This window comes from Pteropus vampyrus, unplaced genomic scaffold, assembly GCF_000151845.1.
Source record: "Pteropus vampyrus isolate Shadow unplaced genomic scaffold, Pvam_2.0 Scaffold86, whole genome shotgun sequence".
Taxonomy (NCBI): domain Eukaryota; kingdom Metazoa; phylum Chordata; class Mammalia; order Chiroptera; family Pteropodidae; genus Pteropus; species Pteropus vampyrus.
Window position 1 is genome coordinate 3023978 of NW_011888867.1, and position 17084 is coordinate 3041061.

The 17084-nt window shown below is 40.6% G+C and overlaps 1 protein-coding gene and 1 pseudogene across 5 annotated transcripts in view; both read right to left on the reverse strand.

Moving 5' to 3' along the window:
• PRDM2 (PR/SET domain 2) overlaps window positions 1–17084 on the reverse strand; it is a 100656-nt gene that overhangs the window by 79335 nt on the left and 4237 nt on the right. For 4 of the 5 annotated variants that reach the window (XM_011363517.2, XM_023532608.1, XM_011363514.2 and 1 more), the window contains exons 2-3: window positions 6061–6178; window positions 4209–4312 (exon numbers count right to left, since the gene is read on the reverse strand). In XM_011363517.2, coding sequence (XP_011361819.1) covers window positions 4209–4312; window positions 6061–6178 — 222 coding nt within the window. Of the gene's footprint in view, window positions 1–4208; window positions 4313–6060; window positions 6179–17084 lie in introns of those variants that run through there. The other variant, XM_023532610.1, reaches the window with a different exon arrangement.
• LOC111742128 lies at window positions 16941–17060 on the reverse strand (annotated as a pseudogene).

A 17084-nucleotide genomic window follows, 5' to 3' on the forward strand; every position in this document is an offset into this window, starting at 1 on the left:
GCTCACTCCCATTGCTTCTCTTCTCCACACACTGAGATCAGGGCTTGGCAGACTTCCTCTATGAAGGGCCAGACAATAAATCTTTTCAGTTTCGTAGGCCATACGGTCTCTGTCGCAACTGTTCAACTCTGCCACTGTAGGGCAAAGCAGCCACAGAAAAAATGTAAACGAATGAGTGTTGCTGAGTTCCAATAAAACTTTGTTCATGAAGTGAAATTTGAATTTCGTATAACTTTCATGTGTCACAAAACATTTGATTTTTTGTTTAAACCACTTAAAAATGTAAAACCACTCTTAGCTCGAGGACTATCAAAACCAGCGGGCAGGGTGGAGTCCCCTGTCCTCCAGGTCTTTTCCTGAGGTGCGACTGACTCGGGGTTCAGAGGCTGGAAAGGAGCAGGAGGGGCTGAGGGGGCTTTTTGAAAGGCCCCTGAGAAGCGTTGGCTGGCTTCTCTGCTCCTTTTCTTCTTGCCTCCATTTTTAACTTAGACAAAATTTGAAATTAATGAGATAGCAAAAACTATGAAGCACACCTGTTACTATCTAATCATAAAATAGGTTTTTACTTCTTAACAAATTACATTATTAGTCTTCTCATTACAGATATAATTTCTCTATCATTTTTGTTGAAATACAATTCTACTCTTCCCTCCATCTTCCTGACTCAAAATTTGTTGCCTGAATGAATAACATGCAAACAGAAGCAGTGAACTCTCAGTTTTCATCTATAATGGGGGGGGGGGGAGGGAACTATTTAAAAGATTAACAATACTGCATTTTCAAAAGCTAGGAAGAAACGTACTCTTGACGGTTATGTAAATTAGTACAACTCTTCTGGAGAACTGATAAGGAAAATCTACCAAATATTAAAATGTACAAAATAACTTCTGACTTAACAATTTATCTTAAGAAGATAACCAGACAAGTCAGCAAATGTGTATACAGAATGAGTTTCATACTTTGAATAATTAAAAACATGAAAAAATTAAAACGACAAGTGTCCAACCGCTTGAACAGTAGGAGGATACAACAGAATTCGAAGTGGCATAAGAAATAATGCTGCAGATAAGCATTTGACACAGATATGGCCATAAGATATTGAAAGAAAAAAGTATGTCAAAAATGACATGTTCTGTTTGATCTCCATTGCATGAAATGTCTATATATGGTGTTGGTATCTGTACCGGTGAATGTGAGCGACAGAAGAAAAACAGAGGCTGAGAAACAGAATTAAAAGAATGTTCACCAAGAAGTTCGCAGATGATTTTACTTTGTTTATAGTTTTCTGTACTATTTATATTATTTTGCAATGAACGTGTACTACCTTTATAATTTTTTAAAAACTCACTAGAATGTACAACACTAGGAGTGTGCAACCCTCATTTAACTGTGGACTGTAAGTGATAACGATGTGTCAATGTTGGTTCATCGATTGTAACAAATGCTCCGCTCTGGTCAGGATCTTGACAGTGGGAGATGTTATGTAGGAACTCTCTGTACTTTCTCCTCAATTTTGCTGTGAACTCAAAACTGCTCTAAAAAATAAAGTCTATTAAATAAAAGACTTGTTAAAATAACTCATATGCCAACAATTCAAAAGTTCTGTTCGTCAAAAGCAATTTGAGCCCCGCAGAAGTGACTCTGAAAGGCATTCATCAGAAGCAGTTGTAGAGTATTGCAGATTGCTCTCAGCGTGTGTGGGGCCGTCAAGGCAAGTATGACATGAAGCCCAACATTTCAGCTGGCTAGCACTTTCCCGCCAGAAACTGATCAAAGAATGTTCTCCTCTTTGGAGAACCTGGCTGTTTTGTGCATTCCCCACTCCCGTAATTTCTCACTGAATAGAATGTTTTCAGTGAAAGCTTAAGACTGAATTAGACAATCAGGGCTCAAGAAAAGCAATTTAACACTTTGTCTTTGATTAGCTTTCAAACAGAGTTCTAGCTGGGGCAAAAGAACAGGCTGCTAAAAAAGATAAGCTGTTTTCAAGGGGCTTTAATAGAAGAACAAATGCCAAGATGAGATTTTAATGATAAGCAGTTTCTATGACATTAAGAAGAGGTCCTCCGATGCAAGTCTGAGGATAAGACCAAGAAGGCTGGAATAAATTAATGAGGAAATATGAAATTTTACCTGGATTCTTACTTTCTTCTTTATAAGAAATATATACATTATAATTTATGTACCCTATACTTTGCCAAATGCATACTTCTATATGTTTACATTATATATATGTACACATACACATACACACCTTTTAACAGAGCAAAAGGCTTAAAAATTTCTGTAAGGAACATATACTTTGTAGCTGGAACTATCTGAATGACATCCAGATTTTTCCTTTAAATTGCAGGAAGAAAAAGCCAGCCCTGATAAGCACTAAATCTTCAAATCTGACCAACAAGAGCTTGCAAGGTCATAAGATTCACAACTGGGGTAGTATGTAAGTTAGAAGCCTCTTAAGTAAACAGTGGAATGTTAACAGGTTTAGAAATCAAATCCCTAATATGCCATGGCTCCAATCACAATTTTCACCAAGCTACTACAAATTCACATTATGTATGAATTTCCATACAAATGAAGCTTAATGGACAAAAGGCACTGTTAACAATTTATATGACATGCCCAACAACACCAAACTGCTGTTTTGGGTAAAACCGGTACCATAAACTCAGGTTTACCATCAATGGCATTTGTTCAAACTTAACGTTCTGCACACAGAACCCGAGCATGCATCTCCTGGGTCCCTGACATCCTCACTCTGACGAGTGCTGATCTGGGAGGGAATATTTGTTAGTTTCCCTTGGGAAACTGCTAAAATTAAAAATGTTGTTTATTTTGGAGCATAATTTCGTGGTCAAGAAATATGTAATCACTCGGGGTAATATCATTTTTTTGGCTGGGCAGTTTTTCTACAACTCTGGCACCCTTTTACTTCAAAAGTGGTGAAAAAGCATAATGTAAATTATTCTCATGGTAAACCTTCATTTCCTAAGGCCTCTTGGGTTTTCTTTAAATTTATTACAAGGGAGTCACAAAACAAAACAAAACAAAAACAAAAACAAAAAACAAAGAAACTCAAAATTACTGGGATAAACTGTTGGAATTTTCGAGTTAAGAAACAGTGCTTATGTCATTGAGGAGAACAGCAATATACTTCAAATGCACAAATGCCACAGAACTTCTTGTTGGAAAGTGTCCAGGCGTTTCCTAGGCATATTTTATTTTTAGGTTTTTATATGTTCACATCTGAAACAGATGCGACTCAATTTAAGACAATGAGATAGGAATGCTTTTCCTCACCACAGAAACACTTCACTCGCTTTAAAAAGGAGCCGCAGCACTGAGGTCCTCTAAGCAGGTGAGGCGCATGCCCGGACGGACACCCGGACGGATGCTGAATGGGCATGCAACTCTCCAGAAAACAATAAAAATGTACTTTATCTTCATAGCTATCCTAAAGAGATAGTTTCTACTCTCTCCATTTTAAAATTGAGGTTAAGTACGCTGCCCAGGGTCACAAAGCTAATGGCAGGATTTGGACGCAGGCAATCCAATGAAGCACTTCCGTCTCACTGCTGGGCAGGAGACGCGGGCTCCTGTTCTGCACCGACACCACTGTCAACGTGTGGGCCCCACAGGGAGGAGCAGTTCACGTCTGTTCTTGACCCTTTCACCTCTGTAAGGCGTGTGCCAATGCTCTGTTCTGTGTTCCAGGATTGTTGGGAGAACACAGAGTGACCAGAAAGAAAGGCTTCTGAAAAATACTAAGTGCTATATAAACATGCCACGTGCTAAATGTATTCAACTCTGAATATTCCAGCAAAACAGAGATGACTTTCTAAAGTACAGAAAAGACCCTAATGGTGTTTTTTTGCAGCCACCATGGGGTGTCTCCCTGGAAACCTGTAAAGTGACAGACCAAAGTCTTGGCTGCAAAGCAAACACCCTGAACAAGGCAATATAAAGAGTGGATGTGACATTTATTGTTGAGGATGGATGGCCAAGCAGTCTCAAAATGCAAATATAAATAGCGGTCTGTATCCAAGGAAGTACATGTTCTCCTTAATAAAAATATTCCTGATTTTAAAGAGCACATTAAAAAGGTTGTTTTAATTTCAAAATGTCAAATCCTAAGAGAAGAGAATGATTTTTTTTAAAAAAAAGTATAGAACTCTGATAAACAAAGAACCAGAATTCTTTCTTACCTCCCACATGTATACATTATTCTTAACCTGAGATCTTTTTTTCTTATCACCAACAAATGGCCCAAACTTTTTGCCTTTTAAAATTGGTTTAGTGGCCCAGACACCTAGAAAATAAAACCAATATTTTTATAACATATGTGGTTATTTTAAAGAATGAAACATTAACATCAACTCAATTTCACAAAATACTTAAAAAGCTAGACAACCTAAAAGCAAGATAACATTGAATTGACTAAAATCAAGTGAAATCAAATGCAGTCTTCAGTGGTGATTTTCTCTTCCTCTTTATATTCTTCTGTGCTTTCCAAATAGCCTGTAAAGAACCTATTTTTTTATAGCAGAAACGAATGTTTTACATTTGCTTGTTTTTAATTTTTACATGTGAAATTACCCAGAAAAGAATGTTTTTTTATAGCAGAAAAGAATGTTTTATATTTGTTTGTTTTTAATTTTTACATGTAAAATTACCCAGACAATACAATCACAAATATGTGGAGAATAGCACAATCACAACAATTAAAAAAAAAAAATACCAGAAAGTAGAGAAACTACAAATAACTTTTAAATTCCTCTTTCTACTTTCCTACAGATTTCAAATTGTCTCAAATGAACAGAGTTGCTTTTATAAAAAGTTAGAAATATAGTTTTATGAATAAATATTTTGGAAGTTTGTTCAAAGTGAAAACCTTCCCTCTCTTGCTAAGTTTCCTGAAAACTTAGCTACTGAAACAACTCACTTTTCCGAGTTTCAAAGAGCCAAGATTTTATGCTGCCCTGTGGTATTCTTAGGGGTATTTCTATTCCTCTGCACTGACCATAAGGCAAACAGACAAGATGAAGCAGCAGTGGCTAAAATGGCAGGAGACCACCCCGAGTCAAGGGAACCAGTGCCCTGCAGTGACTCAGTGATGACACCCCTGGACAGGTTCCCTCATTTTCTGGCCTCACTTCCTCATGTACAGAAAGAGCATGGAGTCTCAGCCAGTCTTGTTCAGCCAGGATGTAAGAATTCCGCTTTTCTGTAAGTCTGCTCTGAATCTGGTTTGACAACGCAGCTAATATCAACTAGCGAGTCTATAAGATAAACCACTTTCATGTGAATGATACAATTTACACACTCAAGTTACTCACTGAATAATTTTCCATGAGAATGAAAAAAAAGCACTTAAAGATTTATTCACACACACATACACATAAACTGAAATATTTGAAGTACATCTTAAAAAATAGAAATAGGACATAAACATGTACTTTGACTAAATTTTTATAATTTCCTTCCTTAGCCTTCTGACTAAAGATTAGGACACAAAAACAAGACCAAATACACAAAAACTCGGCTTGTACTTGATAAGAAATCCCAGCCTAAAACATTCAGATACACTTAAGGCATCGCTCATTCAAATATCTACTGAGGTCCAAAATATGTCAGGTACTGGAGACACAGAGATAAATAAGAATGAAAGTCTTCACAAGCAATAGAAGGGACAGATGGGAAAACAAGAACAAAATAATGAAATAAATGTAATCGCACAATCCCACTCAAGTCATAGTGAAATCAGAGGCAAGGGAGCAACGCATCCTGTGGGAAGAACAGCCCTGGGGAAACGCGCGGGAAGCGGGGCGCTTAGGCTGAGTCACAAAGGATGGTGGGTGTGCCGATGTTTCTGGTTTAACTTCGCCATCTGTCCACCCTGGATTCTTGACTAGAAATTGCATAAGTATCACATAATCTTCTAAGTCAGAGTGTACCTCTGTTGCTTTTATAGTGAGCTTCCTACCTTAAATGTCCCAAAGGAAGCCTGGCTGCAGCCCGCTCTCCCTTCCCTGTCTCTTCTGTAACCCTAATACTCACCAATCCGAGTCTTGTCAACAGCAGATGGGAAAAGCCTCACTTCCTCCGGAAGTCCTCGAAGCACGTGTTCAGGTACCTCGGCCAGGGTCTCAGCAGCTGCCCCAGACTCAGTAGTGTTCTGCAGGTCAAGAAACAGAAGGACCACAGCAAAAGGAAGAAAACCAGTTAGTGTTTTGTTTTTTCCCTGGTCCACTAAGCAAGTATGCAAAAATATAACTGAAAGCTGAAACCAGCAAAGCAAACCAAGACGATGATGTCAAGCATTTCGGGAGTTGCTTTGATGCTTGTTTATGAGTCTCCAAAGGAAACCACTGCAACCTTCAAGCATGTTTGTGTACATCTATTTTGTTCCTGCCACCTGTAGCCATTTGCAAAATATGTAAATCCCTGGCACCATATTGCTATAAACTCTCAGAGAATCTGGCAGTAAAATACAGCTTAAGCTTACTTTTAAAAAGTCAAAGGCTACCATTAGCATTTTAAAACAGTTAAAAACTCAAAGTCGGCACTCCCTACTTAAATGAACACTTTCAGCACATACTGTAAGGGCCATGCCAGCCAACTGGACCCCATCCAATCTGTGCTTTCATTCTTTAGCAATGACACCCCTTGACAGGGGCTTGAAAATTCCAACCATGAACACAATTTGTTCTGGAACTTCAATGGAAGTGCAACCTTTCCAGGAAACAGCAATTTGCCACTGTCTACCAAGTAATTAAATAGCAAAGTCACCACAGTATCACAAACTCTCTAAGAAATAGAGAATTTTATACAATTACTAACCAAAGTTTATGCTAAAATTCACTATCATCTTAACAAATAAGATTATCATTAGATATGTATATAAGGAAATAAAAACGGGAGATTTGAACCAACTGGTAAAACACGACTGTTATTTTCAAAATAACTTTTAAATCAAAAGAAAACCAAGTGTCTATTAATTGGTACCACGTACACCCTAAAGACCTAATATATCATGATACTGCCAAGAATGATGGGTTTTGTAGTCAGAGTGTATTTTATTTCACTGCAAAGGGAAACATTTCTGAAGGACATTCAAAGAAACCAATGTGGGCAAAAAGTAAACTCTAAGCTAAAAAAGATTAATTTTCTTACAACAATGAAACTCTTGTAGTTTTTAAGAATGCTTTGTGCCAAGAAAAGAATATCATCCAAACTTGAGTACTCCCAGCATTTCAAAACTTTTTTAAATATCAATAGGCTGCTTCAAGAGAAATAAACCCCACAGCAACGAGCAAGTCACCACGAAGCTCTTCCCAGCCTGCCTTGTGTTGGAGTGCGTGAAAGGGGCATCTGAAGGCTTGGGTTCATTTCCTGGATGGGGCAAAGCTGAGAGAGTGTATGCTTCAGAAGCACAAATGCTTCAATCCTACTTGATTTACTTGGTCCCAACGAGATCACCAAGCACAAGTTAAATGTCTCCCAAAATGTAGGACTAAGAAAACTGCCCCAGAAAACAGTCTTCTGGTATTTCTAAATAGCTAAAGTGTGAAAATTTCTCACTTCTAAATATAGTGCCCCCATTTTTTAAAGTTTAATCTATAAACTAGAAATTTGGAAATGTGAACACATTTTTTTTTCCAAAAGGAGGAAAAGTATTAAATTGGTAGTTGGTACCTTAGGCTATAAATTATTTAACACTGAGAAACTAAGCAATATTAACAAGCACCAGGCAGAGTTGTGAGTTCTATTAACACTTAGCCACTTATCACAATAAGAGAGAGTTTTTTTCCCGTTTTTCAGACAGGAACGTAGACAGAGATTTTAAAGGACTTGACATCGTTTGACCTCCCCAGGAGCTATGGAAACACGGCGTGTCAGCTAATCTACAGGGACACTTCCAGGCACTGTTCCGGTACTAACAACAAGCCAGCCCGCACTGAGAACCTCTTCAGGGTCTCCTTGCAAGGCGCTGTGCTAACCAACCATCTCACACGCATGACAGAGTTTACTCCGAACAGGCCAAGAGGCAGGGACCGTTGGTGCCTCCGCCCAGACACCCTCCAAACTACCCCCCCAATATACATACATACATACATACATACATACACACACACACACACACACACACACACAGGAGTAAACTGAAGCTTAGGCAAGTTGTCAATGGTGCTCGAAGCCACAATTTGAACCTCTGTCTGACCCCAGAGCCAAGTTCATAACCACTGTGGTGTTTCCAGTTAAGATTCTGCTGGATAAGGCCTGAGGATCTCGTGTAAAACATGGTGACTATAGCTGATAACACTGTATTACAGAAATGAAATCTGCTAAGAGAGTAGAACTTAAATGTTCTCACCAAATAAATAAGAGAGGTGATAGATGTGTTAATTAACTGTGTGGTGGAAATCCTTCCACAATGTACACATATAACAAATCACCACCACATCATACACTTTAAATACCTTAATTTTATTTGTCAATTATATCTCAATCGTGTTGGAAAAAAATCCTGCTGGAACATAATCTAAGAACCTCTGACCTCAAACCTCCAAACGTCCAGAACATCAACAGGAGATGGTGCCTAAGGCGAAAATGGTCATCCCCACAGGAAATTTCTAACTTGAGCATGAGATGGAGACTGGGTGTATTAAAATTTGTGAAAAACCTGTGAATATCAAGGACTCGAGCAGAGCTGCCACAGGAAAAGGCAATAAGGAAAATTCCTACGCATTGCTTTTTACCTGCTTTCGGCTAACCCATTATTTTTAATTTGGGCTCATTTACCTAGCTGAGCAAAGCACTTTTTCTATTTTAGTACCCTTCACACTACAACAGGACTCAACTAAACCAGAAGGACCTCAATCCACACAAAGCCTTCTAGACACTCGCCAGCTGTCCGCCTGCTGCGATGCCTACGGCTGGAAACTGCCCGGAACATCTTTAGAAAATCAGTCATTTTGACATAGGAGAAGGTGGAATGGCTTGCCTGCATACTCTTCCTTATTTTTCCTTCATAGCTCTTATCACGATTTTAAATAACTATTTATGTAATTATGAGTTTCATGTACCTCCCGTCAGACTGCAGCGAAGATAGATGGCATCTATCTTATTCAGTGTTTCATTCCCAGTGCTTAGTGGGAGACATAACAAGTTTCTTGTCACTTAAATACTTGAATAAATGATTCTTATAAGCTAACTTAAATCTTTTTGAAAAAAAAATGGAAGGATAGAAACAAATAAAACAGCAAGATCATATATCATATCAGGACGTATTTTTCCATGTATGCCTAAATTTCTTGAATTTGAGGTAAGTATTCTTTGTCAATAGGAAGAATCTTATTATTTTTTTAGAAGATATGATAGGCTTTCAATTCCAGGCAATCAATTTACAAGCAAATCTTTGGAACAAAAGAATGCTTAAAAAGAAAATTTCTCTCCCTCACACACATAAACTAGAATCTCTTTTTTATATATATCCTGATATTAGATATAATATCATATTCTAAACAGGATTATCTTGGTCCTTACACTAAAGAATCACAATCTGATCCTGAAAATGTTTCCTAGATCGATTTTATCTAAGATAAATTTCAAAATCTACTCGATTAATTTATTAAAATATTTCTGGGTCCCATCTATGGGCCAAGCAATGTTTTAGGCATCACATCTGCCTCAACGATGTGTCGGTCACTCCAGTGAGGAAGGCAGACAAAACCAAAAAAAAAAAAAATGTATACAATGCCTGGTAGTTACTGATGCTCTGAAGAAATCAAGCACAAGAAGGAAACACAGTGATGGAGATGGCGTAGAGCGCTACTTTTAGACGGGGTGCTCAGGGAAGGGAATCGTGTGACAATATGGAGTAAAAACGTGCCAGGAAAGGGAACCAGCAAGGACCCTTGCTGAGTTAGGAATAAGCCTGGTGCGCTCAGAGGACAGACAGGAGAAAAAGACCAATGTGTCTAAAGCAGGGAAGGTGAGGTAGGCAGGGGTGATGCCTTAGGAGAAACGTTTCGCCCTGTGCTGACCTACACAGAACAAGAGTGGAAGGCAACTCACCAGGGCCAGACCACAAGCTCTGGGAAGGAACCCCAGCTACTCCTTGTCCCAGGGACCCATCCATGCTGTCCCAGAATAAAGGCACACTCCCATTTTAAGGCTTTCTAACACTGATCACCATTAGTATGTATGAAGGAAGTTAAAGGACTTCATGCTCCCCTACTACGTAATAGGAAATGTAAGAACTCTTTATTTCTGCTTAATGAAGTGCAGTCTCCAAATATTTATCAATGAACTGATCTGGAACAGCATGTATTAAATTTAAGTTAAGTTAATAAATTTAAGTTAAGTTATTAAATTTAAGTTAAGTTAATAAGTTACTTAGTTATTAACTGTTAATTGATCTCATTAATTTGATGTCTCCAACTTCCTGCCTCAAACACAAAGAAAGTCAATATTCCCTCCTTTCCCCAATAAGTGGCCACAAGTGTCTCTCCTTCATTCAGTCCATCATTCAATCATTAGTATGCTGATGCCTGCTGGGGCTGGCACTCTGCTGGGTGGAGAAGATACAGTGGTTAATAAAGCTGATCCGGGCCCCGCCTCACGAAGCTCACTGGCTAAAGGAACTGTTCTTTTCCTAATGCCTAACAACTCACCCACTTAGAGGTATTTTGATTCTTCAGTTTTGACCTTACCACTGAGCCTCTTAGAGATCCTTTAAGTGCCTTTCCCTAATACCTTTCCTTTGGCCCACGATGACTTTCCCATGTTGGGGGTGGAGGGAACTTTGGGAGTGTGACATTTATTCCTTCCTCTGGGCCAAGAGCTGCGCTAAGCACTTCCCATGCATTACCTCAAGGCAGGAATCAGAGCTCACGCTGGCGGAGTGCGCAGGATGCTACCCAGACACTATTCCAAGCTCTGTCCCTGCATCACCTCACTTTATCCCTACTCTACCACTCTGGCTCTGAGTGATTTTACGACCCTTTCTTACAGATGAAACAGAAACCTACCCACAGTCACAGCTAGTAAGTGGCAGAGCCAGGATTCAAACCCAGATATTCAGACTTCCGGGTTTGGACTTTCAAATCCGATGCCACGGAGTAGCCCTGTCCAGTCACTTCCCCCAGAGGCGTGGTTTTAAAGTAGTGGAGCCAAGCCGAAACCAGACAGGCAGGCTCCGGAGCCCACATTTTCACCACTAAACCCGTGAGGTCTCACACTGTAGTCCAGGGACACCTGGGAAGTCCCTTTCGGGGGTCCACAAGATCAGAGCTATTTTTTTACAATAATGCTAAGATGTTATTTGCCTTTTTCACTCTTAGGTATAGAAAGGAGAGTTTTGGGGAGGCTATGATATCTGATGTCATCATTCTGCTGGCGAATGGAATGTGTGATTGTTTACTATTAGGCTTCAAAATCTTGATCCATGAAGAAGGCCTGTAGTCTAACTACTGTACCAAGTCAATTTCCTGGCTTTGACAGTGTACTAGAGCTACATGTGACCACAGGGGACAGCTGAGTTAAGAAACGTACACCTGACTCTGTACTATTATTACAACTTCTTGTGAATCTACAATTACTTCCCCACCCCTGCCCCCATCAAAAAAGTTTAAAAATATCTTTCAATTTCTAACACGGTAAATATGGTAAATATCCGAAGACACCATCCACATAAACAAAAAGCCTGAGAACTGCTACACTCAGTGAGACCATCCACCGATCTCAGGGCTGAGAAGCAGAGAGCAGGCAAGACCCTGAGTGACAAATCGACTGGTGTGGTGACCAGGAGCACGAGGAAGGAGGACTGGAGCCACACCTTCACGTCCTACCCCCTGCTTCTTGAGAACAACTGCGGGGGCTGCTCCCCTCAAACAGGCACAAAGGTATTTTATCGTTTAAGGATCTCACTGATAATCACTGAAGGAGAACAAAATAAGCTAGAATAAATTGGGATATGTGGCTTCAAAATATTAAAGACAACAACTTATCGTCAACGCCCATTTAGCCTCTTACAGGGGTGATAAAGAAAAGCAGAATAGTTTCCATCCTTCGCTTTTAAACCTCAGGATGGTAGGGCTGTGACCCTATCCAGGTGAGATTACCTAAGGGGACCGATCTGCATTTCTGTTCCAGGCCTCCACCCTAGGCAGAAGAAGTGTGTCCACACTGTCCTCCTCGCCGACTTCCCTCTGCCTCTCACGGCACTGCACTCTGAAGCGCTTACTGGCTGGCTTAACGGCCTCTCCACCAGCGGCAGGATTAGACTGCAGACATGCCGGGCAGGTCGTTTCACTCGCCACAGTACCTGGTGTCTGGCACGGGATGCCTAGCGCAGAGCAGTGGTCACTTTGAACAAACAAGGAAACAAGGGTCCAGCAGTCAACTGCCAAGAGGTCGGGGAGCACAGATGGCCTTGAGAGTACATGGCCTCAACTGGTAATGGAGTCCAAGAGACGGAGGGGACCGGAGAGCAGAAACTGAGAGAAGAGCTAGGGCAGAGCCCCCAGGACGCTTTTGTCTATGAGTGAGAGACAGCAGGAGCAGCGGTAGAGCCTAGAATAAGGCGCCACAGAGAAGGGGCACCAGGAGCACGGTGGCAGAGAGGCTGCGAAAAGGCTCGAGGAAGGCAGAGTGGTCGAGAGTCCAATGCTGCCGGTGCGCCTTCAGACTCTGCTGTACCTGGTGCCTTTCTCTAACTCCCACTGCCACCATCATCCTTCACCCCGGAAACCACACAGCAATCTCCACTCGTCCTATAAATGTCCAACAAGTGTCCCCTGTGCTAGCTACCCCAGGAAAGCATCAACCAGGGCCCGGCCTGCAGCCTCAGGTTAATGCAGGAGACTTATGGGGTGTTCCCACTGAGACCAGTGAAACAAAGCGCGTGATGCACGGAGATGAGGAGGAGACACTGCTTAATCAGGGTAGCTGCAGGTAGGCGGGGGGCGTCTTGGAAATGACAACACAGAGATTTGGACTGAAAGATCAGAATGAGTATTCTGGAGAAAAGTCTTGAGGAGACAAAGGGCTTGAGGTGTTCAGGAACCTCAAGGCGCCAGTGTGGCCGGGTCAGAGTAAGCCAGGGAGAGAGCAGAGGCAGCCACCGCCAGAACCTACAGAACCTTGAAGACCAAGGTAGAGACTGGATTGCATTTGGAGAGTAGTGGGACAGCACTAGAAGGCTTGGGGCAGGGGAGTGACAAGGTGAGATGTGAGATGAGGTTTTCTGGCCCCCAGTCTATTCCATATTCAACTTCTACAAACCCTCTGTCTTCCTGATTAATCTTCCTATAAAGCATCTGGTTCAAAACCCTTTTTAAAAACTTTCTAAATAAGACCCAGTCATTCCTCTACTAGTTTTAGAGACTTTCAAGGTTCAAGGGGAGCAGAAAAAACTAGACACCTAAGAGCTCTTTCAGCCTGACCATACCCTTTTCCCTTTTCTAGAAGATTCTGATAGAGGGTGGGAATGGGGTAAAGGTGAGCAGGAGGAGCTTTTTACTATCTCCTAATAAGACTGTTATTGGTGAAACTGAGTTGCAACATCTCAAACTATCTTCATCCGAGGCAGCAAGCTGTGGAGCTACAAACTTTTAAGTCAGATGGAGTTCTCTGTTCTACCCACAGCTTTATCTTAAATAAAAATTCTACTGGAAGAAGTCACAGAAAAAAATCCCCATATTACTCGTAACGGTTCTTCCCTGGCCCCTAAGGCACCATCCTCTGGTTCATCTTCCCTTCACCAAACTAGGTCTTCTTACTCCTCTGGGTCAGTCACAATTCAGGTTTCCAACAACCTGATAACAACCCCAGGCCACTGGTCCTTCTGGTCCTCAATTCCTCTGCCAGTCAATATCCTCTACATTCTACCAGGTCAAGTTCATATTCTTCAGTTCATCCATGAAGACATTCCAAAAAAATCGTGATGACTGTCCACTTTTCTGGTTTCCTGTATGGTCAGCCTGATGTTGTCGAAGTACCATACTCTAGGCATGTGAAAAATGGTTTGATGCGGGGAGAGAGAGAGACTGTTGGTGAGGCAAGCAACTAGGAGGTTTCTATAACAGTCCGAACAAGGGATGTCGGGTCTAAACTCAAGCAGTAATAATGGTAAAAAGGTATTTTATAGGGAAGAATCAAGACTTAGTTACTGGTTGAAAATAATAATGATGATATAATAATAACAACACACAGGGTTTCCTGTATATCAGGCACTAGTCTTAGTGCTTCGCAAGTATTAACTCATTTGTTCTTGACTATAACCGCATGCAGTGGGCACCATGAGTATCTCTATTTAACAGGTAAAAAAACAAATACCAAGAAGTCCAGTGACTCGCCCTAGGTGACACAGCTGGAATGGCAAACCCGGACTGAAGGCGGAATGTGAATCACAAGACAACATAAAATGCAAGCCTTCTTGCCATAGTCCGTCTGTATTTAAGAAAATGCTATTCGAGTTCCTAATATTTTTTTTCAAATTTCAGAAATAATCTAATATTTTCATTCAGAAAGACAATGTCTCAGATTTTTATCTAGTAGAATATATGATTCAAAATGAGATTTAAGTGTCATCATTATTAAACATGTTAATTTCCTAAAGTATACTCATTAATTGAAGTTTAAGTCCGAACAGAAATCACTTTACTTGGAAGACTTTTTTTTAAAGTCTGAAAAATCAAATTTATACTTATAATTCTATGTTAACATGCTAAAACAGCAAAAGTGGCTTTGGTTTGTTACACTGCAGACGTTTTAGAATGAGAAAACAAGTGAAGGAGCTATCTAAAATGAAAGCTACAGATCCACCCCAGGGTTCCACCAAATCTTTAGAAATCTAAACAGATTTCTCTAGATGGTCAGATAATTGCCCATAAAATATTTTCTGTAAAAGGAATAAGCTACCGATACACACAACGACATGGATAAATCTCAAAAACGCTATGCTGAACAAAAGGAGACAAACACAAAAGACCATGTACTGTATGATTCCATTTATGTGAAATTCTAGAATAGGAAAAACCAATCCACAGGGGCAGAAAACCAATCTGTGGCTGCCTAAGGCAGAGGTTGCGGAGAGAACTAACTGCAGAGCAGCAAGATAGAACTTTTTTGGGGGGATGGTGTTGGTGGCTACATGCGTAGATATTTGTCAAAACTCAGGACTGTACACTTCAAATGAGTACATTTTATTATAGGTAAATTATACCTCAAAGTTGATTTTGAAAGTAAAATAAGAAAATAAATCCTACACTCATCTCTTTAAACCATGTTAAAATGAAACTTTAATGCTGCAAGAAAATAAAAGACAAAAATACCAACGCCATAGAATAAAAGTTTTTTTAAAAAATCAAGATTTGTTAACTCAACTCAAACATTCCTCTGCTCAAAACCCAACAGTTTCTCGTCTCCCTGGGCAAAGTCATCCTGGTCCGCACAATGGCCACGGAGCGAGCCCCCCAGCTCTCCGACCACTCTGCTCCCGCTGCTCTGCTCCAGGCACGCGGCCTCGCAGCAGCCTGCTCCGCTCCCGCTCCTCGCACTCAGATGAGCACTCACTGGAACAAGCAGTGAGCGCTGCTATTCAACGCCACACTGGCACGGGCTGCTGCCGCGTAAGGCAGCACGTACCACCTGACACAGGCAACACGGACCCAAATGCTTCTATTGTTTTACTATATGAATAAACAAGCTTTCCTGGGATTCTGTTTAAATTTACAGACTTTCACACACACCACCCAGGGAACGACCATAAATTATTATATCAGATTTAATCGATTTAATTAAAGCACCTAGTTTCTTAAATACCAATTTACTCTAACACTGGAGAGCAACACCACTTAATATTAAGAATACATCATAGTATAGTCAAAATAAGATACATATTATTTCTACAAAAGACTAACAGTCACTATAGTGATCGTTTTTAACAGCAAAAGACATCTAAGAATTTAAAAATATTAAAATACTCAAATTCTATGAACAACTCTTTATTTAAACTTGCAATCGAGGCTCTGTACTATTCTTGGGGCAAACAATGGGGGGGAAATCAAACAACCTTCAGTTACTGAAATAGCATTAAATTGTATTTGGTTAAGAAATGAGTAAGACGGCAATAACAATAAACACATGGGGACACAGAACAAGGAAATCTATCTCACACACCGTCTCTGGAAAACAGCAGCAGTCAAAGAGTTCTAAAATACATTAAAAAGTACCCTCTTCCAAAAAGCTGGCAGGGCCATTAAGTTGTCTGAGTCAAGAAACTGCCCTAAAATACGATGTAGACTCAGTAGTGAACATATGACCACACTCTTGCCCCCTCGATCGAGTCTCCACGACACAGTGTGATTTTTTAAAAATGGAAATTGAAGTATGTCACTGTCCAATGGCTTCCCAGTGAACTTAGGATAAAGAATAAACTTCTTCCCAGTGCCTTTAAAGACTTTTAAGTCTAGCCTTTGCCTCTCATACCAACGTCATCTAGCCCCAGGGTCCCAAATATTTGCCAAGCTGCAGTTGCTGGCGTGCTGTTCCTTGAACTAGCAAGCTCATTCCCACCTCAAGGCCTCTGCACTCGCTGTTTGTTCACTCTGCCTAGAATTTTCTTTCCCCAGATCCTCATATATCTGGGTCTTAGTTATTCCTTGAGTCCATTATTAATTATTATTAATAACAACTCTATTATTAATTTATTATATTATTAATCATCTCTTTAGAACGGCCTTCTCTGACCATATAGTCCGGGGAACCCTCCACCTTCATCCATCATTCTTTATCACGTTCCCTTGCTGCACTGTCTTCACAGCACTTGTCACTATCTGAAATTACCTTCCCGCCTTTTTTTTTTTTTTAGGCGAGGCAACCCTTGGTTGACCTCACAGACCGCAAGGACCTTGTCAGCTTACAGTCCCTTACGCCTAGAGCACCTGGTCTTCCTAAGTGGTCTCCCATCCAAGTACTAACACAGGCCTGACCCTGCTTAGCTTCCGAGATCAGACGGGATCGGGTTTGTTCAGGGTAGCACGGCCGTACACACCTTCCCGCTTTTTAACTGTCTA